The sequence below is a fragment of the Haliaeetus albicilla genome, chromosome 10 (assembly GCF_947461875.1).
Source record: "Haliaeetus albicilla chromosome 10, bHalAlb1.1, whole genome shotgun sequence".
NCBI classification, from domain to species: Eukaryota; Metazoa; Chordata; class Aves; order Accipitriformes; family Accipitridae; genus Haliaeetus; species Haliaeetus albicilla.
In genome coordinates, this window is record NC_091492.1 from 42,588,265 (window position 1) to 42,616,082 (window position 27,818).

A 27,818-nucleotide genomic window follows, 5' to 3' on the forward strand; every position below is an offset into this window, starting at 1 on the left:
ACCCCCTGCCCCATTACAAAGGCATCGCACCCACAGAGGCTGAAAACCAGCTTGCAAAACCTCCGTTCCTTGCGGGGCAGAGCTGCCCCAGGTGCTCACACGTGGCTTGTGCCACCCCGTTGCTTGTGCAGCCGAGCGGGGCAGCCACACGCTGCAAGCTGCACAGGGACAGCGTGGTTTCTTGCAGTGACGTCCCCGTTACGAGAGGGAATGTAGTTGTGGGTCACAGCCGTACAGGTTAGGGAAACACCAGCTTTCTGCGTTCAGCTGCTCGCAAGGGAAAACATCCTGGGGAGCAGTTTAGAGGAGACATTCCCTGGCTTCCGCATCGGCGGGGGTCGCAGCCTTGGGCTCGTGCACAGACCGAGCTCTCTGGCATGCAGGGGACTCAAAGCACGAGCCGTCACTCCAGACACCAGCTAAGCTGGAGGGAGACAAGCACACGAGACTGCTTCATGCACTGCATGTCTGGACATCGGGCTGCTCGAGTGCAGAGCTCCAGCGGGGAGAAGAAGCAACAGAGGAATGGGAGCTGGGGGCTGCATGAAGCCCCGTGTCCCACCTTCACGGTGGACTGATCCTCCCTAGCACCCACCGCTGAACGCTTACTGGTCTGCTGTGCTTCAGAGCCAAGTGAGCACTTGCTGCCGCCGTGGCAGGAGGCCTGGAGGCCTTGGGCCCCAGCCCACTGGAGCCTGCCCTGCCAGGTATCCCCAGGTCACCTCTACGAGCCAAGAGGAAAGACGTGAGGAATAATTTTTTATTCTGTCATCGCTGTCGTCTAGTCCACAGAGACCTGCTCGGGTTTATCCAGCTCGTGCCCAGACCAGGAGAGCGTCAGAGTGCGCACACCTCTGGGAACTAAGGTACAATACGAGCCAGTCCCGGTGAGGGTCAGTTTTGTCAGGGCCGGTTGTAGCACCGTATTCGTACAAATGACAAAAGCTCCACTCAGACTGCGGCTGCTGACCTTCAACCCACAACATTGCACTTGGAGGCAAAAGCACCTGACCCAAAACTTGCAGATAGCAGGGGGACAGGGGGACCCGTGTCCCCTGCTGGGCGACCACAGCTGTGCCCCTTGCCCTCTGCATGCATTTTTCTGGGTTCTAGTATTATTATACCGAAAAATCCCTCCATGTTCACAGACACAGCCCCAAAACAAGGGGAGTAGCAATCCTCCTGCCCCACGGCTCACGAATCAGCGAGACGTCGTTGCTGCGGTGCCTCCTCTAACCCAGGCTGAGCCCCGCCACCGGGCAGAGGGCTCTTGCTTCTGTGCCTCCACTTTCCGTGCTGCCTTAAAAGGTCCGGTAAGTAAGGAATTCCTTCAGCTTCCTGGGAATGGGGAGCGCGAGGACCTGGTACGTCGTCAGAAAGGTGCGCAGAGCTTTGCGACACAAGTGCTTTAGTGATGAGAGGACCCTTGGAGCGGTCCAGAATTGGACATGGCCATCTCTGGTCCTGCAACGAGACCCAAACAAGCTGTGAGCACAGGGCAGAGAGACCCTAGAAAGCTCAATTATCCCCAAATACCCTCAGCTCGCAGCAACCACGTGTTCCCCAGCCCAGGAAACCAGCCCGTACCCTCAGGGAAGCCCAGAATTTGCTGAGCAGACACAGAGCTGCAGGAGGAGGAAGCAGCCTGTGTTTCTACGCTCTGCTTTCCTGCATACGCACCCTGTGGCAATGAAACCGCCGTGTGGAAAGTACATGCAGCACAGGCCATTGGTCATGGGAGCAAACGCGACTGGTGACCGCAGCTCCAACGCCCAGATCCTCAGGAGCCTAAGGAGAAAGGGAGGGGACACGATGCCAGGCCCACATCCACGCAGCCCCTGCAGCTAAAATAAAGCCTCTGGGTTCACCTGAATGCATGCAAACTCTGGAGTAGGATTTTCTTCCCATGGGCTTAGAGCATCCCAGGAGTGTCACAACACGGCAGCAAAGCGGGAGGCACTGTCCCCTGTAGAGCTGAGCTGGATGCAGACAGAGCTAGTGACTGTGCTGAGGGGCACAGTGAGGGCAGCACAGCACGCAGGAGGACACGGGCCCCGGCTCATCGCTCAGAGGGACGACAGGGCCCTGACCTTGTTAGCCCTTGCCACAGCCAAGCTGCGGTGTCCCGGGCAGCCTGCCCTTTCCCCTTACGCCAGGCACTGGTGGGGACCTGGCAGGCGAGGTCTGCTCCCCACTGGCATGTCCTGAGCTCCTGGTTCGTTTTGGTGGTGTCCTCCTGGGACCCTCTTGTCACTGGAGGTCCTCAAGGAGGTCCACTTACCTGTCGTCTGCCACCGTGGCCAGGTAGAGGCCCTCAGGGGAGAAGCAGACCGAGCGCAGGGAGCTGGTGTGGACTTCGCTGCTGTGGACTTCGCTGCTGTAGTCCAGCGCCGAGTGCAGGGGGACGTGGCTGCAGATGCGGAGAAAAAGCCCAGCATCAGCCCCAGGCTGCCATAAGCCCCATCCCCAGTGCTCCAGGGCTGACAGAGGGGCCAAACCCGGTAAGTCAGAGCTCCCCTTCAGCCGCTGGAGAGAGCGGAGAGCTGCTGGCTCTGCCCACCTAGAAGGGAAGGCCACGCTCAGCCCCAGCAAACCCCCACGGCATTGCTCTGTCCCCCTTCCATGGTCCCTCACTGCCCCCCTGGCTCCATACCGAAGCGTCCTCAGCTGCTCCCCAGTATAGGGGTCCCACATGATGACGCAGGCATCATAGGAGGCGGTGACAAGGAGCGCCGAGTCCGGCGAGAAGTCGCACGACACCACGCTGCTCTGGTGCCCCTCCAGCCTCCGGATGAGGGTGTAGGACCGCATGCTCCACAGCAGCGCCTGCAGGACACGGGCAGGGGCTGAGGCTGGGAGCATCCCCAGGGTGGGAGCGGAGAAGCATCTCCCCCTTGGGCTCTGGTGCCAGCTCCTCCATGTGGAACCAGAACGGCTGAGGAGCAAGGGTGGCTCTGGCCAGGCCCCTTCTCATAGGGGTGCTTCTCGCATGGGGGAGGACATGGAGGGCCAAGGGGAGCGCTGGATTCAGCAGGACACGGGATGGCTCCCATCCTGCAGGACTCACCGACTTCTCTCCAGCAGCGGAGCAGAGCATGCTGCAGTCTGGGGAGATGGAGCAGCAGTAGACCCACTGCACGTGGCCCAACAGCACCTGGACCTGCCGCCCTGGGGATGGCAGACATGCGAGTCACGAGAGGAAAGGGGGAGAGGCAGCACCAGCTTTGCCCCCGCTATCCCCTCCCTTTCCCAAGAGGGAACGCACGTGGGGCTGGGGGGTTCCCCACGGCAGATCCCAAGCTCTGTCTACTTGCAACCCCCTCCTGCACCTCCCAGGCCCCACCTGGAAGGGGATGGCTCTGCTCCATGTCGCAGGACTCCCCGCTTCTGCCTTGAATACTGTCCCGAAGATCCTCTCCCACCATCTCCCCTACCAGGGTGGGTTTCTCCCCCTCTCTCCTGCAGCAGAGCCCAGCCTCAGCCGGGGGTGCCCCAGCATCGGGGACATCCCCGCATGCTCCTACCATCTCTGCTCAGGTCCCAGACACGCAAGGTCTTGTCCCGCGAGGCTGACACAAGGATGAGGCTTCCGTTGGGAGCGAAGCTCAGGTCTCTGACAACATCCTGGTGCCCCAAGAGGCTGAAGAGGAGGTGTCCTGCGGAGAGAGAGTGGCTGTGCTCGGCACCCTGGGAACGAGGCGGTGCCCCTCATGCGCAGGCAGCCCCGCTTGGGACAGGGCTCACCCCTGGGAAGCATTTGGGGAAGGATGGAGACAGGATCCCCCTTCCGAGGGGGAGCAAGGGGAGAGAAACCAGCCTGAAGCCACGACAGCGGGCGAGGGCCGCTCACCTGTCTGCACCTCCCAGACCTTGATCTGCCCGTCGTTGAGCCCGGTGGCCAGGATCAGGCAGGGAAGACCCACGGCGCAGGCAGGGTCCGTCTCCCCCCCCTCGGCCGCCGGAGGCCAGGCGCTGAAGGCCAGGCCCCACACGATCTGCCCACATTCCAGCGTCTTCTCCTTGGCCACCCCTCGGCTCCTCGCCTCCGCTTTGCTCCCCCGGCTCTTGCGCTCCGAGGTTTTGCAGCTGCTGGGAGAAAGGAGGGACGCACGTTTAACCCAAACCCCGGGCTGGGGGGGGGGGGCGGTCCTCGTGTACCCCAAATCCACCCCAAATACTCACAGCTCGGCCTCCTCCAGGGGCCAGGGGATCAGCTTGACCACGCAGTGTCCCTGCGACCAGGCGAACCAGGCACCGTCGGGGGAGAAGGCCACGCTCCATGTCTCGCAGCTGGATTTCCAGTCGTAGCGCTGGGGACGGCCCGGCTTCAGCTCCGCCAGCAGGACCGGCTCCTCTGGGCGGCGGGACGGCCACGTTACCCCCCCGCTGGCCCGGGCCTCACTCCCCCCGCTCCTCCCCGGGAAGGGAATTTTTGGGGGCGAAAAGGGGGTTTACCCGCTTCCCCGACGCTCAGCGAGGCGGCCCCGGCCTCCCTCCCACCCGCCCGCCGCCTCCTCACCTCCGCTCGGCTTCATGGCGGCCTCCGGCCGGCCACGGCAAGGCCCCGCCGGGCCTCCGCCGGCCCAGGCCCAGGCCCAGGGTGGCGGTAGCGGCGGCGGCGCGGTGAGGGGAGCCCCGCTGCCGCCTCCGCCTTCCTCCGCCTTCCTCCTCCTCCTCCTCCTCCGGCACCGCCCCGGCGCGGCCCGGCCGCCGCTTGGGCCTGGGCAAACAAAGCGCCGAGCCCCGGCCTCCGCTGTGTGGGGACGCCTCGGGCCCCCCCCCACCTCCGCGCCCTGTCCGTCCTTCCCCGCCGCTGCTGGGGGGCTGGCGGCAGCACCCGCCGTCCCTCTGTCTGCAGTCCGGCGTGGGGACCCCCGGACACGGCACCCACGCGGGGACACACACACACACACCCACCCCAGGGACCCAGCACCCACGCGGGGACACCCCCCTGGTAGTGTCACCCCCAGGACCCAGCACCCACACAGTGGTCCCCCCGGTAGTGACCCCCCCAAGGGATCCAGCACCCACACCGTGAGACCCCCCTCACAGTGGAACCCCAAGGACCCAGCACCCACACAGTGACACCCCCCCAGCAGTGACCCCACTAGCATCCAGCACCCACACAGTGACACCCCCCGGTAGTGCCCCCCCCAGGGACCCAGCACCCACACAGTGACACCCCCCTCACAGTGGAACCCCAAAGACGCAGCACCCACATGGTGACACCCCCCTGGTAGTGCCCCCCCCAGGGACCCAGCACCCACATGGTGACACCCCCCCCGGCAGTGACCCCACTAGCATCCAGCACCCACACAGTGAGACCCCCCCTGTAGTGACACCCCCCAGGACCCAGCACCCACACAGTGAGACCCCGGTCACAGTGGAACCCCAAAGACACAGCACCCACATGGTGACACCCCCCTGGTAGTGCCCCCCCCAGGGACCCAGCACCCACATGGTGACACCCCCCCCAGCAGTGACCCCACTAGCATCCAGCACCCACACAGTGAGACCCCCCCCACTAGTGACACCCCCCAGGACCCACACTGTGAGACCCCGGTCACAGTGGAACCCCAAGGACCCAGCACCCACACAGTGACACCCCCCAGTAGTGACCCCCCCAAAGGGACCCAGCACCCACACAGTGACACCCCCCTCATAGTGGAACCCCAAGGACCCAGCACCCACATGGTGACACCCCCCCATGGCAGTGACCACACTAGGATCCAGCACGCACACAGTGAGACCCCCCCCTCCCGGCAGTCACCCCCCAAAGGGACCCACCACCCACACGGTGACACCCCCATGGCAGTGACCCCCCCAAATGGACCCAGCACCCACACAGTGACACCCCCCCCGGCAGTGGCACCCCAAGGACCCTGCACCCACTGGGTGACGCTCGCCCTGGCAATACCTCCCGTGAGTCACTGCAGGAGACATCTGGCCAGCCCACCCCCGCACCCCCCAAATTGGCCATCCCTCCAGCCCCTCCCAATGCCCCCCGCTATGCCTAGCAGTGAGGGGGGGCCGCCTCTACCCCCCCCCCCGGCTCGGGGTCCCCCATGCAGAGAAGCCAGGGTGCACGGGGATCCGGGGAGCTGCACCCGCAGACGCGCTGGGATCTGCTGGAGTCTCCCCCGGTCTGGCTCAGTGTGTCCCTTGCAAGGATGGGGGGCACCCAGGGGTGGGGGGCAAGGTCCCATGGGTGTCTCTGGTACCGCTGTGCCAGCAGCCCCCCAAGCAGCCTGCTTCTTCCACTGCCCCCCCACCCCCCCGCCCCGAGGCCAATGCTCACCCCAGGCTCCCCACCGCCACTTTGGGGTACAAGCAGAGCCCCCCCAGCCTGGGGACGGTCCCTTGTGCCACTCAGCTGTGACGGGCTAGCAGTTGCCCCCCCACACCCCAAGGGGCCAGCGCTCTGCAATGGTTCTGTGCCTCAGTTTCCCCATCGCTAGAACAGGGCCGGGGTGGGGGGACAGACGATGACTTTCCCCACGCTGGCTGTCAGTGGTACGCAGAGGGGGGGACCCCCACAGTGAGTTGCCCGTGGCTACCAGCCTGGTGCCGGTGGGCCGGTGGGCACGAGGCCAGCCCACCCAAGCTCGCCCGCCGCCGCGTGCCCGCGCGCTCCGGCTGGCTTGCTCTCGCCCGCTGCTCCGGCGCAGGTGGGGAGCGAAGCGGCGAGAAAAACAATCGAGAAGAGGAAAAAGGAAGAAGCGACAGCGAGAAGCGGGCGAGGAGGAGGAGGAGGAGGACGGTGCTGGCAGCCCCACCGGCGGTGGAGGGCGGGGGGGCGGCTCGGGGCACCTCGGGGGCACCCATCGCAGCCCCCCCGTGGACTTCTAGGTGCCCACCCTGAAGTTCACCGGCATGGCCAAAACCACCTCGCTGCACTGCCGGGTGGTGGAGGGGAAGGACCTGCCCGCCAAGGATGTGTGAGTGGCTCGGGGGGGCTCTCGGTCCCCCAATTTCCCCTGGCCCCCCACCCTGGGAGATGTGGCAGGGGGGTTGGTGGGAGCCCTGGGTGGCTCTGCTCTCTGTGCGGTTTTGGGGGTCCCTGCTTGCACCCATGCTAGCAGGGACCCATTGCTGCAAAGGGGGGGTCTGGGGGTGGCAGGGGACTGCCAGCCCCCTCAGCCCCCCCCCCACCAGAGGCGTATGAGCCCCCCAACCCCTTAAGCATCCCTTTGCTGCCCCCCAGCAGGGTGGGCACAGGGTATCCCCCCAAGGCTGTGGGTAGCACTGGGGGGGGCACCCCTACATACCTGCTGGGCATCCGCACCCTTGGGGTGAGGGGCTAAGTGAGGGGGGGGAGTGGAAAGACCCCCTGCCCGCTCCTGCCCCACGGATATGCCTCGGCAGAGCTGGCAGCCCTGGGCTCCTCCGGATGTGCCAGCCTGGCAGTGCCGGCCGCTCCCAGGGCTGGGCAGCCGGGAACAGCTGTGGGCAGCGGGACCTCCCTGCCTCAGTTTCCCCACCTGACAGGGGTTATGGTGCTGTGCGAGGTGCCTCACTCGGGGGGTTTGGGCACTGTGGGGTGATCCAGACCCACCAGGACAGGGATGAGGTGCCCAGTGCCGCTCCCAGCCCCCCCCCCAAACCCAGCTCGGGGCCATCCTGGGGCTGCGGAGGGGCTCGGGGTGACCCGCTCCCATCCGGGCTCTCGAGGGGGACGGGAGCTGTCAACCCCACAGCGCGCTGCCGAGGTTTGCCTGCCTGTCCCTGCCGGACCTGCCAGGCCGGGGGCTTTGCTCTGCTGGGAGGCATCGAGATACCCCTGGGGATTAACAACGCCGGTTCGTTAGCCAGCATGCAACATCGCCCGCTGAGCCCGCAGCTGGGACCATCCCGTCTGTCCCCCAGCCCGTGGCTGGGACGGAGACTGGGGTCACCTCCCTCGCCCCACTTGGGGTCTGGCTCCTTGCTGAAGCACGTCTCGTCATCCCCTGCCTCCAGCAGCTGGGGATTCGGGGCTCCAGCATCGCCCCCGGCACACCACCCCGGGGCTGGCATCCCCCCGTGCTGGTCCAGCTGCCATAAATGAGTGGGGAAGGGGCTTTCCAGGTGGAAGACCCCTGGATCCAGCCCTCATCCCCTCTATCCCATCCTCCCCCATGGAAGGGGTTAAGCTGGGGATGGGCCCTGGGCCAAGCTGGTGTCACCCTGACACTGTGGTTTGCCACAGAAACTCAGGCAGGCTCAGCTGTGCTGCTGGAGACACACGGGGAACCCACGGGTGGGGGGGCACGGGAACACAGGGCGATGGCTTGGGGTGGCCCACAGTGGGGGCTGGGAAAAGGTGTCCCCGTGCCAATGTCAGCTACAGGGCTGGGCTGAGACCGGAAAACTCATCTCACCCCCCGGAGGTTGGTGCTTCGCCAGTGGGGTTTGAAGTGATGCTCAGATCCGGCACCCTGTGCCCCCCCAGTAGCTCATGGGTGGGAGCCCCAGGTGGGGGGCTGACCGCACGCACCCACATCCCCCTGCCCAGGTCTGGCTCCAGCGATCCCTACTGCGTGGTCAAGGTGGACAACGAGGTGGTGGCCAGGTACGGGGGACACCGTGCCACACCGGGGAGGGGATGCGCGGGGACGGGGGCTCTCCCTGGGGGTGCAGCCACCTCTCCCATCACCGGCAGGACGGCCACGGTGTGGAAGAGCCTGAACCCTTTTTGGGGTGAGGAGTACACCCTGCGCCTGCCCTGCGGCTTCCGCAGCCTCGCCATCTACGTGCTGGATGAAGACACCATCGGGTAGGGGAGACAATGGGGGGCACGGGTGGGCACTGGGGAGCCCCCCGAGGGGTGGCACGTCCCCGTCGGTGGCCTCAGCGCCTGCCACGTCTCTGCCCTCGCAGGCAGGACGACGTTATCGGCAAGGTCTCGCTCAGCCGCCGGCAGATCTCGGCTGAGCCACGGGGTGAGTGGGGGGCATGGCGCGGGGCTGGGGGCGGGGGGGGCAGTGGGACCCATCCTGGCACCATGGGGCACCCACCCTGTCCCCCTCGGCAGGCGTTGACGGCTGGCTCAGCCTGGCGCCCGTGGACCCGGACGAGGAGGTGCAGGGCGAGATCCACCTGGAGCTGCAGGTCCCTGAGCAGGGCCACCCACGGGTGCTGCGCTGCCACCTCATCGAGGCCAGGTGGGGGGGGCGGGGGGGCTGGCACAGCCACCCCCAGGGTCTTATTTTTGGCTGGTGGGGTCTGGGCGGTGGTACGAGGGGAGGTGATGGGGACAGCAGTGGCACGGGGCTCATCCTCCCCTCTCGGCACCAAGAAGGGGCCTCGCTCTGTCCTGCTTGCGGACATCGATGATGCCGACCCACGTGTCACGATGCCGTGGGGTCTCAGTGGGGAATGAGCTGCCTTGGACACTGCCAGCCCCACTCGGGGATGAAGACAGGGGGACAAGGGGCAGAGCTGGGTGGCCCAGAGAGCCACGGGGTACCTGGGGATGATCCCCATCCTGGGTCTCCTGCCAGGTTTCTCCCCTTTAGGCTTCGAAATTGGGGGAAACCAAGGCATGCCCCAGGCTGCCCCTCTGCTTTGATCTGGTGTGCGTGTGCACACGTGTGCACGTGTGTCTGCATGTGTGCATGCGTGTGCCCACACACGCGGCTGCCAGACGGAGGGATGCTGGCAGTGGAGCAGGCAGCAGAGGCAGCATCCCGCTGCCATGGCAACCGAAGCGGGTACCAAGGCAACGGGATGGCCATGGGGACAGCCAGGAGGGACAGCAGAGCCCCCCCCCGCTGTGCCATTTGGCCCCCAGGGACCGGAGGAAGGGATTCGGAGCAGGAGCGCTGGGGAATGGGGACCCACTCTCACCAGCATCCCCCCCGCCCCGCACCTTCTGGTTGCCCCATGGGTGCCTGGTGTGCCCAGGAGAGCTGGGGGAGAAGGGGCGACATGGGGGTGCAGGGACCACATTGGCGGGGATGGGCTCCCTGCCCACTGCACCCCCCACTGACCCCCACCTCCCCACAGGGACCTGGCCCCCCGGGACCTCTCGGGCACCTCGGACCCCTTTGCCCGGGTGTCGTGCTGCGGGCACACATTGGAGACGGCCGTGAGTCAGGGTGCTGGGTGCTGGGACCCAGAGGCTCAGGCACCTCGACCCCCACGGCCACCGGTCCCCACCCCTGGCAGGTGATTAAGAAAACCCGTTTCCCACGCTGGGACGAGGTGCTGGAGTTCGAGGTGGCGGAGGGCGAGCTGGGGGAGGCCGTGCTGAGCGTGGAGGTGTGGGACTGGGACATCGTGGGCAAGAACGACTTCTTGGGACAGGTGAGGAGCTCCGGGCACAATGGCATGGGGCAGGGGCCTGGGGGGCAATTCTGCACCCCCGTTGTCTCCCCGTGCTTGGGGTTCAGGTGACCACAGGTCAGCACCCGTGGGGATGGGCACAGGGGTACGTGCACCCGCTGAGCCGGGGGCAGTGCCACATCCAGACTCCCTGTGTGTCCTGGGTTCTCCCCTGCGAGGAGGGGTCCCCGCTGGTGGAGAAGCGGGGTGCAGCACGGGGTGCTGGTGCATGCCCCCCCACCTCAGACCCTGCCTCTGGCCCCTCCAGGTCGAGTTTCCCCTGGACACCATCCGCACAGACCCCACCAAGGGCTGGTTCCAGCTCCTGCCTTTCCCCAGCACCACCAAGGATCACGGGTGAGAGTGCAGGCAGCAGGGCCAGGCAGCTGCCTGCACCCTGCATGAGCAGCTCCCCAGGGCGGCTCTGCCCAGGGCAACACAGGGTGGCCCACCCCCATCCCAGCCGGGAAGGAGCCGGGGTGATGGAGGGCGGTGGGTGCAGGATCCGGCTGATCCCCTCCCCGTGTCTTTGCAGGGGGCAGCTGGGTGCCCTGCGGCTGGCGGTGCGGCTGGTGGAGGACAGGGTCCTGCCCCCCCCGTACTACCAGCCCCTCATCCAGCTCCTCACCGAGCCCATCCTCTGCCCGGGCCAGGTGGGTACTGGGTCTTGGGGGGGACTTTCAGGGGTGGCCGAGGACCAGACCGGCGCGGGGGCCTTGCCATGCCCACCCTGCCCTCCCCACAGCCCCCTGACAGCACGGCCCTGGCCGTACTGGAGGAGGTGACCTCGGGGGAGAGCCGGCAGGACGTGGCCACCAAGCTGGTGAAGATCTTCTTGGGGCAGGGGCTGGCCGTGCCCCTCCTGGACTATCTCACCACCCGCGAGCTGGCCAGGACCAGTAAGTGCCAGGGCTGGGGGCACCACCTGCACCCCCCTCAGCCAGGAAAGTGGGTTGTCAGGGTCCCCCCAGACCCTGATAGGGAGAAGAGTGGGGCCACCAAGGGGAAGGCAGGAAAGGTGCCACATGTCTGTGGGGTCGGGCACACCAGGGATGGCTGGGGCATCGCCCCGTGCCCACCTCGCCGTGACATCTGCACTCTTCCAGCGGACCCCAACACCCTCTTCCGATCCAACTCGCTGGCCTCCAAGTCCGTGGAGCAGTTCATGAAGGTGAGCGTGGAAGGGGACACCGGAGGGGTCCCCGCTGCGCCCCTCCCATGATGGCATCGGGGCACAGAGCCAAGTTGCATCCCAGCAGGGCATCTGGGAACAGTTTGGGGACAAAGATGGTGACTTCCCATCCTTTGCAGGTGGTGGGGCTGCCCTACCTGCACGAGGTCCTGAAGCCCGTGGTGAACCGCATCTTTGAGGAGAAGAAGTATGTGGAGCTGGACCCCGGCAAGATGGAGCTGAGCCGCAGCAGGCGAGTGCTGGGGGATGGCTGGGGTGGGGGGACATGGAGCCTGGCACGTGCCAAATCATCCCCATCCCAGTGTCCCCTGCGGGAGGGGGTCGCCCATTGCTGCTGAGCCCGTGGGTCACCTCGATGGCTTTTGGCCAACTCGGGGTGGCCCATTCCTGAGCATCGGGTGCCCCCTGACCCAGCGGCGTTTCCGCAGGAGGATCTCCTTCAAGGGGTCCCTGTCGGAGGCACGGGTGCGGGAGAGCAGCCTGGAGCTGCTGAAGGGCTACCTGGGGGACATCATCGACGCCATCGCGGGCTCGGTGGAGAAGTGTCCCCTCCTCATGAGGGTGGCCTTCAAGCAGCTCCGCAGGCGGGTGGAGGAGCGGTTCCCCTCGGCACAGCACGAGGTAGGGCAGGTGGCAGGGCCGGGGCTGGGGCTCCGCACGCCGCCGGGACCACCGGCCTGAGCCCTGAGCTGTCCCTTTCCCCGGCCAGGAGGTGCGGTACTTCTCCATCAGTGGGTTTCTCTTCCTCCGCTTCTTTGCCCCTGCCGTCCTCACCCCGAAACTCTTCAGCCTCCGGGAGCAGCATGCTGACCCCCGCACCAGCCGCACGCTCCTGCTGCTCGCCAAGGTGTGGGGAGCCTGGGGAGGGACGGGGATGCTGGGGAGAGATGGGGACCTTAGGGAGGGATGGGGACACTGGGAAGGGATGGGGACCCTTGGGGAAGGATGGGAAGCCCAGGAAGGGATGGGGACCCTTGGGGAAGGATGGGAAGCCCAGGAAGGCATGGGGACCTTGGGGGAGTGATGGGGACCCTGGGGAGGGTTGGAGACCACTGGAAGAGATGGAGACCCTTGGGAAAAGATGAGGACCCTGGGGAGGGTTGGGGACCCCAGGGAGAGATGGGGACCCCAGGGGGGGACGGTGAACCTGGGGAAGGACAGGGATGCTGGGGAGGTGTGCAGACCCTGGGGAGGGACAGGGGTCTCAAGGAGGGATGGGGACTCCAGAGAGGGACCCCAGAAAGGACAGAGACATCAGGGAGGGATGCGGACCCTCCGAAAAGATGGGGACCCATAAAGGATGGGGATGCCAGGAAGGGATGGGGACCCCAGAAAGGCAGGGAGACCCAGTGGAGGGATGGCAATCGCAGGGAATGGGAGAGGGCAGAGCCATTCCTGCCCCCATGCCACATGCCACGGGCTGGCTCCTTCCCACGCCGCTCGAGGCCAGCCCTGCTCATCACCGGGCCATGCCACCCCACGTCGGACACAGCGCAGGAGCCAGCCTGGGGCAGCACTTGGGTCCCATCACCCCCCACCCCCCAGCTGCTCTGCTTTTCCACTTTCCTCCCCAATTCCCAAGCCCCCAGGGTTCAGGGGAGCAGCAACCCCGGGGTCGCTCCCCCCCGCAGCCCCCACGCCAAGGGGGGTACGGCAGCCTGAGCCCTTTCCCACGTGGGGCAGGCGCTGCAGAGCATCGGCAACCTGGGGCTGCAGCTGGGGCAGGGCAAGGAGCCGTGGATGGCCCCGCTGCACGCCGTCCTGCTGCCCAGCGTCACCCGTGTCAAAGCCTTCCTGGACAATCTGGTCATGGTGGAGAGTGCCGAGGGTGAGTGGGCACACCGGGCACCGTGGGGGCACTGCTGGTGCCGGGGTCTGGCCGTGCCAGCACTTGATACCAAGCAGTGCCATCATCCCTGCTGTCCCCCACATCCTGGGAGCATCCTCGGGGAGAGGGACCCGCTTGGTGCCATGCGGATGGTGCCAGGATGGCTGGGGACAGGCGTCCTGGGGCTGGGGGAAGCGGTGGCACTTGGGGTGATGCCGCTGCCTCCCTGCCCGGCTGTGCCATGGCCAACAGCAGGCGAGGAGCCAGTGCTGCCAGCAGTTTTCCGTCCCCTGGCCACCATCAAGGAGGGGTACCTGCACACCCGCACGGCGGGGGGGCCTGCCCTGCTGCCCCGCTTCGCCTTCAAGAAGAGGTACTTCTGGCTCAGCACCGAGGCCCTGACCTACTCCAAGTCCCCCGAGTGGCAGGTGGGTGCTGCCTGTGACCCCCCACCCCATGCCGCGTGCCCAGGGAGGGGATGCGGGTGCAGTGAGTTGCAGTGTTTTGGGGTCCTCAGGTGCGCTGCTCCATCCCCGTGCCGTGGATGCGGGCAGTGGAGCGTGTGGACGAGGGCACCTTCCAGCACCCCCACGTCATGCAGATCGTGGCACAGGATGGTGCTGGGCAGCTCCACACCACTTACATCCAGTGCAAGGTGGGTGCCCCCCCACCCCTCCCTGGGCACCCCAGGAACACCCCACCCCAGCACCCTGGGAGCTCCCTCCCCGGCACCCCTGGATCCCATGGTGACAGTGGGAATGGTCCTGGTCGCAAATCCAGCTATACCCAAGCACCAGCTGTACTGGGAACACTGGGGTGCCCAGCCCTGGCTGTACTGGGGTCAAGGGGGTGTCTGGGCCCTGGCTGTACTGGGGAAATCGGGGTATCCTACCCTGGCTGTACTGCGGTCACTGGGGTACCAGCTCTGGGATGCTGGGATCAGTGGTGTATCCAGCCATATCTGCACTGGGGTCTCTGGGGTACCACCTCTGGGATACTGGGATCAGTGGGGTATCCAGCCATATCTGTACTGGGGTCACTGGGGTACCAGCCCTGTCTGTACTGGCATCACTGGGGTCCCAGCCCTATTTGCACTGGGATCACTGGGGTCCCCTGGCTCCTGTGGTGTGGTGTCATCTCCTCACCAGGTCCTACCTGGACACCTTTGCCATCAAACTGTCACTCCCAGTCACCTGCCCCTGGTGCCCACCACCATCCCCAGTGCCCACCCCTACCGAGGACCCAGTCGGCATTACCCGTGCCCACCTCCACCCTCCTCCTCCTCCTCCCCACTGACAGTGCCCAGCGCAGGGTGCCCGTGGGTACCCAGCGGGATGCCACCCTCCCTCCCTGTCCCCGCAGAGCGCCCAGGAGCTGTGGCAGTGGCTCTGGGCGGTGCGGCAGGCCAGCAGCACCAACGAGGCCATGTTGCCCACTTGCCACCCGGGCACCTACCGTGCCGGCCGCTGGACTTGCTGCCTGCAGCCCGCCTGCACCGGTAAGGCCGGCGGGCAGCCTGGGCGAAGGTTCCCCCCGGGGTAAGGGGTGCTGGGGTGCCCCGGTACCCCCACCACAGCTGTCGTTGGCAGCGCCCGGGTGCAGCCGGACCCACAGCACCGTGGTGCTGGGCGAGTGGAGTGACCCCCTGGACCCTGCGGCGGCGGCGCAGACCCTCTACGGGCACCTGCGGCAGGCGGGGGCACGGTTGCGGTGAGGCTGGGGTGGGTGGGTGGGGGGCTGGCCCGTGGGCACGGGGGTCCCGGGGGACCCTGGGTGCTGGTGGGCAGGGTGGGAGCGTGCTGAGGGTCCCTCTCCTGCAGGGTGGCAGGGGCCGAGGGTGCTGAGGGCAGCACGGCGTCCGAGCCCCCCTGCCCGGGGCAGGCAGGTACGGGCAGCCCTGCTGGGAGGGTGAGGGGGGGTGATGGGGAGCCTGCACCCTGGGGTGCTGCCTGGGGCAGCTGGCACACACATGCACACCCCTGCACACGCATACACCCCCCCCCAATAAACACGCACCCATCCCCACGCACACAATCCCCCCCCCACCGTGTCCGTGGGGCGTTGGGGGGGGTGGGGGGCATGGGGGCGTAGAGTGGGACGGGGAGGAGCGGATGAGGGGTGGTGGGACTGGCTGGGACGGGGGGGACGAGGTGGGACATAGTGGGATGGGGGGGTGGTATGGGGGGTGGGGGGCAAGGGTGGGTGTCAGGGATGGGTGCCGGGTGTGGGTGATGAGGGCGTACCCCGAATGGGTGCCGGGGGTGTATCGCGAGTGGGTGCCGGGGGGGTCGGTGCCGGGCGAGGCGCTGACCCTGCCGGGGGGGGGGCGCAGGCGGACCCCTCGGGGGGCGGCTGCAGGCGGTGCTGCGGGACCTGGACATCGCCCACGACGCCTTCGCCCGCCGCGACGGCGCCCCGGGGCCGCCCCCGAGCCCACCCCCGGCTCCGAGCCCCCCCACGGCCCCGACCCCCTCCCCGGCCCCGGCTCCCGCCACTTGAACGGCGGCGGCTGGGACTACAACTCCCAGCATGCCCTGCATCCCCTGCGCGCCCAGCCCGGCCTGCCCGCGCCGCGGTGCCTGCTGGGAGTTGTAGTCCCCCTCATCCACCCGGGGCCCGTGTCCAGACAGCGGGGCTGGGGCCCCCCAGCACAAGCGTGTGCAAACACACCCACCCATCCACACGCTCTCCTCTGTCCACGGGGGTGCCCCAAACCCCCCCCCACCACCACCAGCCCAGCATCCCCGAAGGGAGCAAGTGACACCCACCCTCAGCGGCACCCCACTGGGGGACGGATCCTGCGGCGATGCCACTCGGCACCCCAGGAAAGCGGGAGGTGCAGGGACTCGAGTGGGGACACGGTGGGGACACTGTCCCGGCGCGGGGTGTATTCTGTAACACGGAGATGTACACATGGCACCGGCTGTACGCAGCTCCGTGGGGTGGCGGCGGGTGGCACGGGTGGCGTGGGTGGCACGCGGCGGCTGACGCGCAAAGAGGCCACGGATAGAAAAAGAAAAGCACCAGCCCACAATGCTATCGCCACGGGAGCGGGGCAAACCGGGATGGGGAGGCCGGGGGGGACGACACTGGGATGCGTGGCGGGTGGCACCAGGTGGACCAGGATGGGGGACGAGCCCACCCGGCAGGGCTGCGGCGGCGGCAGCGAAGCGGCGCGGGCGGCGGCGGCGGCACGGGCAGGGACGCGGGGGCAAGGGGGCGGTGGGAAGCCCCTCACCCTTGCCTCAGTCCTTCAGGGTGGCCTCAGAGACGCCCTGGGCCAGCAGCTCGGCCAGGACGTTGTCCAAGTAGTTGGGGTCGGGGTAGCCATGGCCCGTCAGGTTGGAGCCGAACTCGGTCTTGTGGTGGATCTCGTTCCACACCACCGTGTCCGACTCCCCCGTGGTGTTGGAGGTGCCGATGGTGAAGATGAGCCGCCGGTCCCAGGCCACAATCAACAGCTTAAGCACCTGCGGCGGGCGGGCACGGCCATCGCTCGCCCACCCGGCACCCCCAGCCCTCCTCCTGCCCAGCACAGCACAGGCCCCAGCACCCCAGGGTGCAGGATTCAACCTTGGCATGGTGCCTGCATGGTGCCACCCTTCCCTGTGGCACACCCCAGCCCTACCCTGGCACTGCTGCATCTTCCCCTTCCCATCCCATCCCATTCCTTCCCATTCTATACCATCCCATCCCTTCTAATCCCATCCCATTCCTTCCCATTCTATCCCATCTCATCCCTTCTCTTCCCACCCCATCCCATCCCTTCCCATTCTATCCTATCCCTTCCCATCCCATCCCGTCTCTTCTCACTCTGTCCTTCCCATTCTATCCCATCCCATTCCTTCTATTCCCATCCCATCGTATCCCATTCCCTTCCCTTCCCTTCCCTTCCCACCCTGGTGCCATCGGGGACGCTCACCTTCCTGCCCTTCTCGTTGTCGGGCAGGTAGCAGTGCCGTGGGAAGCCGCGTGCCGTGAACTTCTTGCCGGGATTGGGGTGCTCTGGGCCCTGGGTGGGAGGGCAATGGGACGAGTGGGTGGCACAGGGTGGGGGCACCCAGCCTGGCAGGTGGGTTCCTCAGGTGGGTTCCTCACCTGGATGCCGGTGGGGATGTCGTAGACGATCCGGATGGTTTTGGAGTCGGTGTAACCCGGGAGGGAGTGGGGGATGAGGTGGAACTCCATCTTCCCGGGGGGCTGCGTGCCCGTCTTCTCCCCGTAAATGGCCTTACAGGTGGGGCACTGCAGGCTGCCATCCTGCGCGGGCACCCGGGTGAGCATCAGGGACGGCACCCACCCTGCAGCACCCACCCGTGGGGATGGGTGACCGTGGGGAGGGTGTCCCCCCGCACCGGGGGGTGGTCCCGGCTCACCTTGTTGCCATTGTTGTACATGGCCAGGAGGCAGAGGAGGTGGTACATGTGCCCGCACTTGCCCAGCTTGCCCACCAGCTCCGGCTTGATGCCCCTGTGGCTGAGGACACCTTCGTAGCCAGAGGAGGTGACCAGCCGCTCCATGCAGATGGTGCAATCCTGCCGGGCACAGGTTGCCAGGCATCAGCGGCTGGGCGGGACGGGGGGCTGCCCGTCCCCTGCCCACAGCTCTCCCCATGCCCAAGACCCGCGAACTTCCAGCAGCCCCGGGGTGAGCACGTGCCCAAGCTGCAGTGCCCAGGGATGCCCACTCACCTCGTCCGGGGGGTTCTTCACCTTCTGGATGTAGCGGCGCACCACGTCCTCGGGGGTCTTGCCTGCCGCGGGCAGAGGGGGCGATGCCGTCAGAGCCTGCCCACAGTGGCCCCAACGCCCTGCCACCAGGATGGGGAGAGCACGAGGAGGAGAGGGTGCCAGCATGCGGCATGGAGGAGCTGTGGGCATCACCCCAAAACCCTTGGGCAAGCCCCTTGGGGCTCCCACCCCTGCAGGCAGCAGCAGCACCCGTGCCTCAGTTTCCCCTCTGGCAGGGGTTGGCATGGCTGAGGGCACACAGGGACGCTGGCGGTTCCTTACTCTTTTTGAGATGCTTCTTTTTGGTTTTCCTGCAGATGCCGTTGACACCAGGCACGGGTTTGATGTCACTCTTGCTGACGGGCGGCGGGTGCAGGATGGGTTTGGGAGCACGGGTCAGGCAGACGGGCAGCCCAGCAGCACACATGAGGATGCCCGTCATCCCTGCATCAGGGGAAAGGTGCTGTCCATCTGTCCACCCAATATCCATCCATCCTTCCCACTGCCTGGCTGTGTCCCAGCCCCGTGCCCAGCCCCTCAGCCCCTCGATGTCACCCTGCAGTGACACCCAGCCAGCGGCAGGACCTCCCTTACCTGCGAGGGCGGGATGGACAGGGCCGGTGCCATTCAGGTTCTTGACTGGGAGGGCTGGGACCCTGTGTGGAGACAGGAGGGGAAGGAGCTCAGCCAGGCTCGTAGGGCTGTCCCTGTCCCTTCCGCACATGGCATGTCCTCAGGGCAGCGTCCTCGCCACGGGACACGGGGCAGGGTGTCCCCTTGCTGCCCTGGTGGTCGCTGTCCCATCTCATGGGGCTGTCACCCAGTGCCATGTCTCCATCCACCCAATGGTGCTGGGGACATCTTGACCCAGGGAGGGTGCTTCATCGGGATGTCCCAATGGCGATGCCCCATGTCCCGCATCCCCCACGGGGACCGTCCCTGCACTTCAGCACCTCACCCATCACCCTGGCCATCACTCCCATGCCCCAAGGGGACCCTCACCCCTCCAGGGCTGTCAGCACCAAGACCCCCAGGGCGATGGCTCGGTGCCTCCCCACCTGCTCGTCCCCGCTGACCCATGGCAACTCCTGTGCGCGTGTGTGTGCACCCATGTGTGCACCCATGGCTGGGTGTGCACCCAGGTGTGCACGGTGCTGGGTGCGCACCCGTGCGTGCAAGGGTGGGTGCGCAGCTGGGAGTGTGAGCAGATGCGTGTGTAGGCAAATCTGGGTGGGAGCCAGGATCCTGTGTGCAGGTATGGATGTGGCTGTGCCCATGGGTGAGGGTGGATGGAGGGAGGGATGGACAGAGGGATGGACAGACAGATGGCTGGCTGGGCAGGTGGGTGGATGGGTGGATGGATGGAACAGGGCACGCAGTGGGATGGAGGATGAGCAAGGAAGCACGGCAGAGCAGCCCTGCACGGTGCCCGAGCACTCTCCTGCCCTCGCCCCACTCCAGCACCCCACAGAGAACTGCTCGCCCTGCTGCCTGCTCCTGCCCACATCCCGAATCCCACTGCCGGCTCACATCCACATCCCACTGCCCCAGCTCAGCAGCCCAAACAGCAGCCCCCACCAGCAGTGTCATCCCCTGCCAATCCCAAAAGCCCCCCCACGCACACAACCATCATGGTGATGAGTTCGGTAGCGCTCAAGCCCACACCAGCCGGGGCTGCGGGAGTTTTCCCTCCCATTCCCAAAGCTGCCCTTACTCATGCCATGGCCAGGGCAGTGGCGGAGGTCTCAGCCCAGCCTCCCCCCCGGGGTCTTCCTGGCCCCCCTCCTACCTGTCCATGGGGATGCGTTGGGATGGGGCCTGTGTGCTGGTATGGGGACTGGGACAGTGATGAGGACAGGGACTGCTTGGCCCAGCACCCGGCAGGCGGAAGAGAAAGCAGCACGTCAGCAGGGGAAGGAAATGTGCTGGGACTTGCTGGGGGTTCAGCGAACCTGCCTCCCCCCCGTGCCCCGCAACCCGGGGCTGGATTCTGCTCCCATGGCAGGGAGCTGGGAGGAATGGGACAGGCTGTCCACTTGTCCCCCGGGACGGCTCACTGCAGCCCAGGGCACTCAGTCCGCTCTGGGGGGGCTCTGACCAAATACCCCGAGGCTGGATGCGGACCAGTTCCCACCCGAGTGAGCGGCAATGGGGCTTTCCCACGCCGGCAGGCTGCCAGCCGTGCCATCACAGCCTGCTCGTCAAGTCACGCTCGGGGCCATGGCCGCTCCTGCCTGTCCTGATGACAACCCGGTGCCGAGAGCCCCGAGGGGATGCTGGGCTGACCCACCAAGGGGTACAGCTGTGGGGGCTTGGGTGCCAGGACAGGGACACCCACTGGGACACCCCACCGGGGGTCTGCTCAACCACCCCCATCCCCTCGGCAAGTTATTCCCATCACGCGTGGGACACCGGGGCTGTGGTCCCCACGACCGTGTCCTCCCAGGGATCTGCCTGGTGGCATCGGGTCACAAGCCGGGGTCATAGACCCTGTGCTGGCCAGCAGGGACACAAGCCCCCTGTGATCAGGCACTCTGTCTCCTTCAGCTGGCATGGCACAGCATGCCACGGCATGGCACACAGCGTGGCACGGCATGGCATGACACGGCACGGCACGCTGCACAAGTCACCGCAGCCCTTCTGCAGGGGCAGGGATCCAGGGGAACATCTGGGACGAGCCAGCTGCTGGGGTTGTCCCTCCTGCCACCACGTCCCCAGGCTGGGGTGCCGGGGGCTGGGGGTGACACAGTGCCAGAAAGGCCAGGGCTGCTTGTTGGAAGGTGACAGAAGGGGATGAGGAACCTCCATCTCCCTTTTCCCGTGGCTCTGTGCATCCATCCCGGCACCCACCTCGCCTGGCATCCCCACAGCCTGGGTGACACTGTGACCATCCCCTTCCCCAGGCCACCCTCCCCCAGCCAGCTTACCCCGGGGGGACGGTGGCACGGGCACCGAGTCCGGCCGCCCGCTGCGTGCCGGGCTGGTTGAGGTTGTTGAGCCCGGGCAGCGGCACCCCGCCGGGCACGTTCTGGTTGGGGGCAAACGCCCCACCGGGCACCCGCAACCCCTCGCCCTTGGCCGTGCCACCCGCTACCGCCGCCGTCCCCGTCCCCGCCGGCCATAGAGCTGCCCCGGCAAAGGTGCTGCTCTGGCGGACGGCACCCGGGTAGAGCTTGCGGCGTTGGGAAGCCAGGATGGCGTTGGAGGCGGCGCGGGTGCTGTTGACCAGCAGGCACTGTGGGCAGGAGCAGGGTGTCCCCGTGCTGGCGCCCACCGGCCACGACTGCGACTTGGGGATAGAGCCCATGGTGAGGGGATACGCCAGGTCCATGCGACGCCGGAGCCGGCGCTTGCGTTGGGTTTGCCGGTTCATTTGGGACATGCTGCTGAAGTAGATGAGGTAGCAGAAGCCCAGGGAGGAGAGGTCCAGCCAGGGGTGCTGCTTCTCGTAGGCGTTCTGGATGGTGATGCAGATGTCCATGTCGTAGGGTGTCCAGGAGCTGTTGTCGTTCTCCCACTCCCACACGATGCCCTTCCCCGGGGCCGAGGACGGGTCGTAGAAGTTCCTCCGTACGGGGCGCATAGTCCCTGGGGAGACAGTGGGGGTGAGCACCCGCAGGGCTCCAGCACCCCAGGGTGCTGGCAGAGGGACCTGTGCCCGCATGCACGCGCGTGCGTCCGGGTCCCAGCCCGGCACCCCATGGTCACGGAGACGCAGAGGCACTTTGGGGTGCAAGCAGCCACTCTCGCCCTCAACAAAGCACCCTGGGGTGCAGGAGGGGTGATGGCCACCGCACCCCAACAGGCAGCACCCGCCTCCCCCTCTGCCGAGCAGCGGCAGCCACGGCGTGCGATGGATCGATCGGCGTGTCTGCAGGGCTGCGCCTCCCCGGGGACTCGTGAGGCTCAACAACCCTCCATTAGCGGTGGCAGCGGTGTTGGCTTGGCCGCCGGCCGGGCTGCCGGCGGTCAGGATCACGGCCCTGGCCACCGTGGGAAGGGCGATGCTGCTCAGCCCCCAGAGCCTTTTTCCATCCCTCTGGTCCCGGCCCATCTCCGCTTTCCCTGGCCAGGGTCTCCTTGCCATCCCCGGGGCGGGGGGAGCATTTCCCGGTCAGGACGGGGTTTCCTGACAGCTGCCGCAGCTCTGGCCAGCACCGGCAGTCACGGGAGCGAGGTGTTTTCCCCCATGCACGGCCAAATCCTGGCCCCTCGCTGCTTGTTTGTGACCGAGTTGGATTCTACAGCCGCCTCGGAAGCTCCACGGTGGGGGGATGCATCGCAGCCCCCTCCTTGAGCCGCGGCCCTGGCAGTGCCCCCGTGGCTCGGTGCCTTTCTATCCCCTCACCAGCACCGTTTGCCCAGCCCGATTAACGACACTAATAACCGTCATTAATCATCGGCTGCATCAGGCAGCAGAGCCTGGCCCCAGCTGCCGGCTTGTGCTGAGGCAGCTCTGCTGGCAGCCCGGCGGGAGGAAGGCATGGAGGCTGCTCACCCTGCTCCGGCAACCGTGCGGAGAACCGCTCGTCCCTGCTGCCCGCTCCTGCCCCCATCCCGAATCCCACTGACGGCTCACATCCACATCCCACTGCCCACTCACGTCCACATCCCGCTCACATCCACGCCCTGCATCCCGCTTGTGTTCACATCCGTGCCTGCCTCCATGCGTCCATGTCCCCCATCCTGCTGCCCACTCATGCCCGCACCCCGCTCACATCCATGTCCCGCACCCACTGGTCCTTGCATCTGCATCCCGCATCCCACTGGTCCTTGCAACTGCATCCCACGTCCCGCTGCCCGCTCACAGCCGCATCCCGCTGCTGCAGAGCAGAGGACAAGGGGAGGACACCCCAGCCCGTGCGTCTGGGCACACGCAGCTCTGGGTCCCCAAGGGCCACCAGCTGCCCCCAGCCCCACAGCCCCCGTCCCATCTGCCAACCGTGCCGGAGCCACCAGGCTGAGCCAGCGTCCCCAGGGCCACAGGGAGGGGACGCCCATCCTTGCTGCTCGGAACAGGGTCACCTCATTTCACACCATCACCGTTTTGGCTTGGGTTTCTCCCTCCCCAGGCATGGTGCAGGCCAAGCCCCCCTCACCCCCAGCCTGCTGCCCACCTTCCCTCTGTCCCCATGCCACGGCAGGCACTGGGGGCACCCTCAGCACAGGGGACCCTCGCGTCCCGGAGCACCAGGGGACTCCAGAGACACCTGACAGCCTCCAAACCCGGCTGCCCCCAGGCCACATCCGAGGGCAGAGATGATGGATGGAGGTGGATACAGGGATGGGGCACACGGAGACGACGATGTCGAGGATGATCTTACGGGAGGGAGCCAAAGCAATGGCCACGTCCCCTCCCATGACATCCCTGGGGATGGCGAGGCCCCTTTCTCAGCATCCCTGTCCCCAAGCCCTGCTGGCACGGGGACCACGGTACCCAGGGACATCCCAGGAGGAGCCATTTTGCTCCCGGCGGACGTGTCACCCCCAAACCTAGCCGTGGCCCCACTGTGGGCATGTGTTCCCCGGGAGCACCCAGCACTGTGGTCAGGGGATGTGATACCAGGTGCCTGCTGGCCGAGGATGGGTCCTGGCCAAAGCTGGCAGGAGCTGGCGTGGGGACAGCCAGGGTGTCCCAGTGGCACCCACAGCCCTGAGTCAGCGCAGCTGCCGGCACGATCTGGGTTGTGCCGGCGGTCACGGCCGCCGCACTGACTCAGGGCTGCGGGTGCCAAGTTGCCCCCTGCCAAGCCCGTGACCGGCTGGAGACCGATTCGGAGCCAGGCTTGATGGCAGAGGCAGGGTGGCAGGTCCCTGGCTTGGTCCCCATGTCAGTCCCCAGCCCATCGCAGGAGCCACATCCACACTCAGGGTCATTCGCTATCGCTGGTGACCGGGAAGGGTGGAATCGGGGCGGTATGGGGGGGGGCGGCCATGGGGGTCCTGCTCTGGGGTGGTCCCTGTGTGTCCCCAGGCAAGTCTGGGGGGGGCTGGGAGTGTCACCTGGTGCATGGCAGGTCCCCTGCCTGGCCTGGGGCTGGACCCTGCCCTTGGTACCCCCATGTTTCCCGACAGGCAGAGATGCAGGGATGGCCAGGAAAGCACCCGAACCAAAGTCCCCCGTGGCACAGCCGGCACGTGCCCGTTTAATGGGTCACACTGCAACGGGGACAGATTTAATGGGGTCTGGGCTTGGTGCTGGCACGGGACCAGCTTTGATTTCCCCCGAGGACACGTGGCCTGGATGCGTGCTGCAGCACGGTGCCATCAGCACGCAGGCACCGACCACCACAGCTGCATGGCTTCGACCAGCCCAGTGCCCACCACAGCTCCCAGTGCCCAAACTGGGGCCTCCCCCAGTTCCTTGGGGACCCTGGACGGAGCAGCTTTGTGGGACAGACGGGTGGCCGGTGGGACACACCACCCACCACAGCACCCTATGGGGGGTGAGAGGGGATGGAGGGACTTTGGGACATGTCCCTCTGGGACAGGGGTCCACGGTGGAGAAGGAAAGTGGGGAGGGGGACAGGAAAGGCCAGGAGGACCCTCGCAGGGTCCACAGGGGGAGCAGATCTCAGCAGGGCGAGGGTAGGAGAGAAGGAACGTGAGGGACAGATGGACAGAAGAAGCAGGTGTGTACAATGGGATGGAGGGACAGATGGACGGGCAGATGGATGGATACAGGGATGAAGTGACAGACAAGTAAGTAGAGATACACTGGGAGGGAGGGAGGGATGGAAGGATGGATGGAATGACAGAAAAACAGATATGCAGCGAGATAGATGCATGGATGAATGGACAGCTGGACAGATAGATGAATGGGACAACAGGCAGATAAATAGATACACACCGGGGTGGGTGGATGGAAGGATGGGTGGATGGATGAGTGGACAGATGGAAGGATGGATGGAAGGATGGGTGGATGGATGTTCCCGGCTCAGCGCCAGCCCCTTACCCGTGTCCTGCCGGAACTGGTGCATGGACTGGAGGTCGATGACGTAGGGCGCCAGCTGGACGTCGACCTGGCCCAGCACTACGCTGCCACGGGCGTCCTCCTTCAGCACGTTCTCGATGTGGTGGCAGACGGCAGCCGAGTAGGGCCGCCAGCGCCCGTGCTCGTTCAGCCACTCCCACACCACGACACGGGCCAGGTTTTGAGGGGGGAAGCCCAGGCCACCGGAGGCCAGCATGGCCCCCGAACCTTGTCGCGCCATGCCGGGGGGACGGCGGCTCAGCCCCGTGCCATGCCCCGGCACAGGGATGCGGGGCTCACCCGGAGCCCTTCCGAATCCTCCTCCCGGCTCCCACCGGCTGCGGGCTCTGGAGCTCAGCAGAGCAAACGCTGCGGGGCTCTGCAGAGGCGGGCGCTGCCAGCCAGGTCCCCAAGGTCCCCGAGCCGCCCGGTCCCGCTCCCCTGGGACCACCGCGCCAGGCTGGGGCCATCCATCACCCGGCGCGTCTTCCTCGGCCCTTCCTCCTCCCCGCGGCGCTGGCAGTGCTCAGGCTCCAAAAAGCCACCGGGACCCCCCCCTCCGGGCTGCGTTGGCTCAAGGGTGGCTGGTGGCTGCAGATGATGCTGGGGACATGCAGCCAAGGTGCCGTCCCCAAGACACCCCCTCCTCCTCTTCCTCCTCGTGTCCCGCCGCTCAGCCTGTGTCCTCGGTGGCTCCACGGCTGTCCCTGCCGCCCAGCACGTCACCGGTGGCAAATGAGGGGGGTGTCACCTGTAAAAGAGGGCCACGGCGCTGGTTACCCTGGGTACCACCATGTGGGTGGCAGCTGGGGGACCGTCCCCATCACCCCTGCAGAGCCGGCGGGCAGCAAGGCCACTGTGCCCGCAGCCCTGGCAGCGTGGGCTGCCTGCCAGCCCCGGCTGGCTGCTGGCCTCCAACGTGACAGTGGGGACAAGGGGGACGGGGCGGGGGGGGGGACAGGCAGCCCTGTTTACGGCCCTGGGGGGCTGGTGGGGGCCCCGCAAGGCCGCGGAGCCCCATCACTCCCTGCCCAAGTGGTCTGGGTGCCAGGGAGCCCGCAGCCCCCCGAGCCCGCTCCAGCCACCGCTGATTTATGATCTGCACTGCAGGCATCGGGCTGGGGGTGATCCCGGGCTCCCTGCCCCGGCCCCCCACTCCCCCACCCAGCCCCTCGCCCACCCAGGGCACCCCCAGCCCCATGGGAGGTGGGTGGGGGGCCAGGGCGGGAGGGGGGGGTGGTTGTTGCACAGCCGCCGTAGGCAGCCAGACGCACGGACGCGGCCAGGCACACACAGACACACTGACACAGAGACACACGCACGGGCACACGCGCTGGCACACGCGCAGCCGGTGACACAGACAGACAGCGGGACCGAGACGGACGGACACACAGACGCAGGGACCCACGGCACCACACCCCCCCCCCAGGGACACACATACACACACATGGAGACAGGCATGCACACGCACACCCTCGCACCTCCACACGCGTGTGCACCCGCCGTGACCCCGAGCACCGCTGGAGCTGGAGGGACCCTCACCCCAACCCTAGGGCCCCCCCCCGGCACCGGGCTGTGGGGACAGAGGAGCCCCGGTGCCAGCCCCCCCCACCGTGGGGTCCAGCTGCTTTGGGGGGCTGGGGGGGTGGGTTGAACGGCCAGGCCCGGTCCCCGGTGCCCGGTTTCCCCCCCCCCCAGTGCACAGGCAGCCCCCAGCACTGCCGGTGCCCGCTATCCCCGGTGCACAGGCAGCCCCCAGCACCCCCGGTACGCGGCAGCCCCCGGTGCACGGTCCCTCTCCCCCACCCCGGTGCACGGCAACCCTCCAGCCCCCCCGGTTCACGGTCCCGCCGCCTGCCTCTCCCCCCCACCTCCCCGATCCCAGCCCCGCCATGGCCGCCGCCGCCCGGCATCGCCCGCGCCCCCCGCCGCTACCTCCGGCAGCCGCAGCCGCAGCGGGACCCGCAGCCGCACCGGGAGCAACCGGCGGCGGCGGCGGCGGGCGAGGGACCGGGCGGCGGCAGCGCTCCGCCAGCGCCAGGCAGCCACGGGCACCGGCGGCGGCGCGCACGGCTGCGCGGGCACCCGCACCGGGGACACGCACCGGTACCGGGCACCCGCACCGGAGACAGGGCGTCTGCACTGGGGACAGGCACCGGCACCGGGGACACGGACCGGCACCGGGCAACACGCCTTGGGGGACATATACCGGGACTGGGGACACGCACTGGGGACACTTAGGGGACCGGGCATCTGCACCGGGGACCTGTATCAGGACTGGGCACCCGCACCGGGGTCGGGCACCCACACCGGGGACACGCAAGGGGGAGCGGGGACGCGCACTTGCGACACGTAGGGGACCGGGCACCCACACCAGGGACGCGCACTGGGGACTGGGGACACGCTGGAGACCGGGCATCTGCACTGGGGACCTGTATCGGGACTGGGCACCCACACTGGGGTCAGGCACCCACACCAGGGACACGCATGGGGGACCGGGGACACGCAGGGGACTGGGCATCTGTACCGGGGCCAGGCACCCACACCAGGGACACGCACTAGGGACTGGGGATGCGCACTTGGGACACGTAGGGGACCGGGCACCCACACCAGGGGCAGGAACCCACACCAGGGACACACACTGGGGACTGGGGACACGTAGGGGACCGGGCATCTGCACCGGGGCCAGGCACCCACAGTAGGGACACGCATGGGGGACTGGGGACATGCATTTGGGACACGTAGGGGACCGGGCACCCACAGCAGGGACACCCACGGGGGACCAGGGAC

At 67.1% G+C, this 27,818-nt stretch overlaps 3 protein-coding genes across 6 annotated transcripts; 1 reads left to right on the plus strand and 2 right to left on the minus strand.

The window, feature by feature from the left end:
- Window positions 1-746: 746 nt before the first annotated feature.
- Window positions 747-4,895, minus strand: WSB2 (WD repeat and SOCS box containing 2). Of its 4 annotated transcripts, none has more exons than XM_069795345.1 (9): window positions 4,520-4,895; window positions 4,183-4,354; window positions 3,851-4,089; window positions 3,525-3,656; window positions 3,068-3,168; window positions 2,654-2,826; window positions 2,282-2,410; window positions 1,681-1,788; window positions 747-1,464 (listed from the first exon to the last, which is right to left on the minus strand). In XM_069795345.1, exons 1-9 carry the CDS (start codon window positions 4,533-4,535, stop codon window positions 1,302-1,304), a joined length of 1,233 nt encoding a protein of 410 aa, XP_069651446.1. In that variant the 5' UTR covers window positions 4,536-4,895; the 3' UTR covers window positions 747-1,301. The 4 variants fall into 4 exon arrangements, 3 of the variants coding, with proteins under 3 accessions (XP_069651446.1, XP_069651443.1, XP_069651445.1); XM_069795342.1 differs by having other exon boundaries at window positions 3,851-4,086; window positions 4,520-4,687; XR_011326707.1 differs by having other exon boundaries at window positions 1,347-1,464; window positions 1,681-1,979.
- Window positions 4,896-6,620: 1,725 nt separating this feature from the next.
- RASAL1 (RAS protein activator like 1) lies at window positions 6,621-15,920 on the plus strand. The gene is given in 23 exon segments (XM_069795349.1): window positions 6,621-6,938; window positions 8,495-8,551; window positions 8,642-8,755; window positions 8,860-8,921; window positions 9,014-9,143; window positions 9,988-10,069; window positions 10,150-10,287; window positions 10,574-10,662; window positions 10,841-10,958; window positions 11,051-11,204; window positions 11,412-11,476; window positions 11,617-11,729; window positions 11,926-12,118; window positions 12,207-12,344; window positions 13,181-13,325; window positions 13,578-13,753; window positions 13,843-13,980; window positions 14,688-14,823; window positions 14,915-15,035; window positions 15,146-15,210; window positions 15,658-15,765; window positions 15,768-15,873; window positions 15,875-15,920. Coding segments are annotated over 23 exon segments (2,559 nt in total). The 5' UTR covers window positions 6,621-6,873.
- Window positions 15,921-16,191: 271 nt separating this feature from the next.
- On the minus strand, window positions 16,192-27,090 carry DTX1 (deltex E3 ubiquitin ligase 1). Its single transcript, XM_069795350.1, has 10 exons — window positions 26,964-27,090; window positions 25,011-25,779; window positions 20,983-21,643; window positions 18,650-18,711; window positions 18,338-18,499; window positions 18,017-18,078; window positions 17,702-17,860; window positions 17,424-17,585; window positions 17,248-17,337; window positions 16,192-16,795 (listed from the first exon to the last, which is right to left on the minus strand). Exons 2-10 carry the CDS (start codon window positions 25,267-25,269, stop codon window positions 16,571-16,573), a joined length of 1,842 nt encoding a protein of 613 aa, XP_069651451.1. The 5' UTR covers window positions 25,270-25,779; window positions 26,964-27,090; the 3' UTR covers window positions 16,192-16,570.
- Window positions 27,091-27,818: the final 728 nt, after the last annotated feature.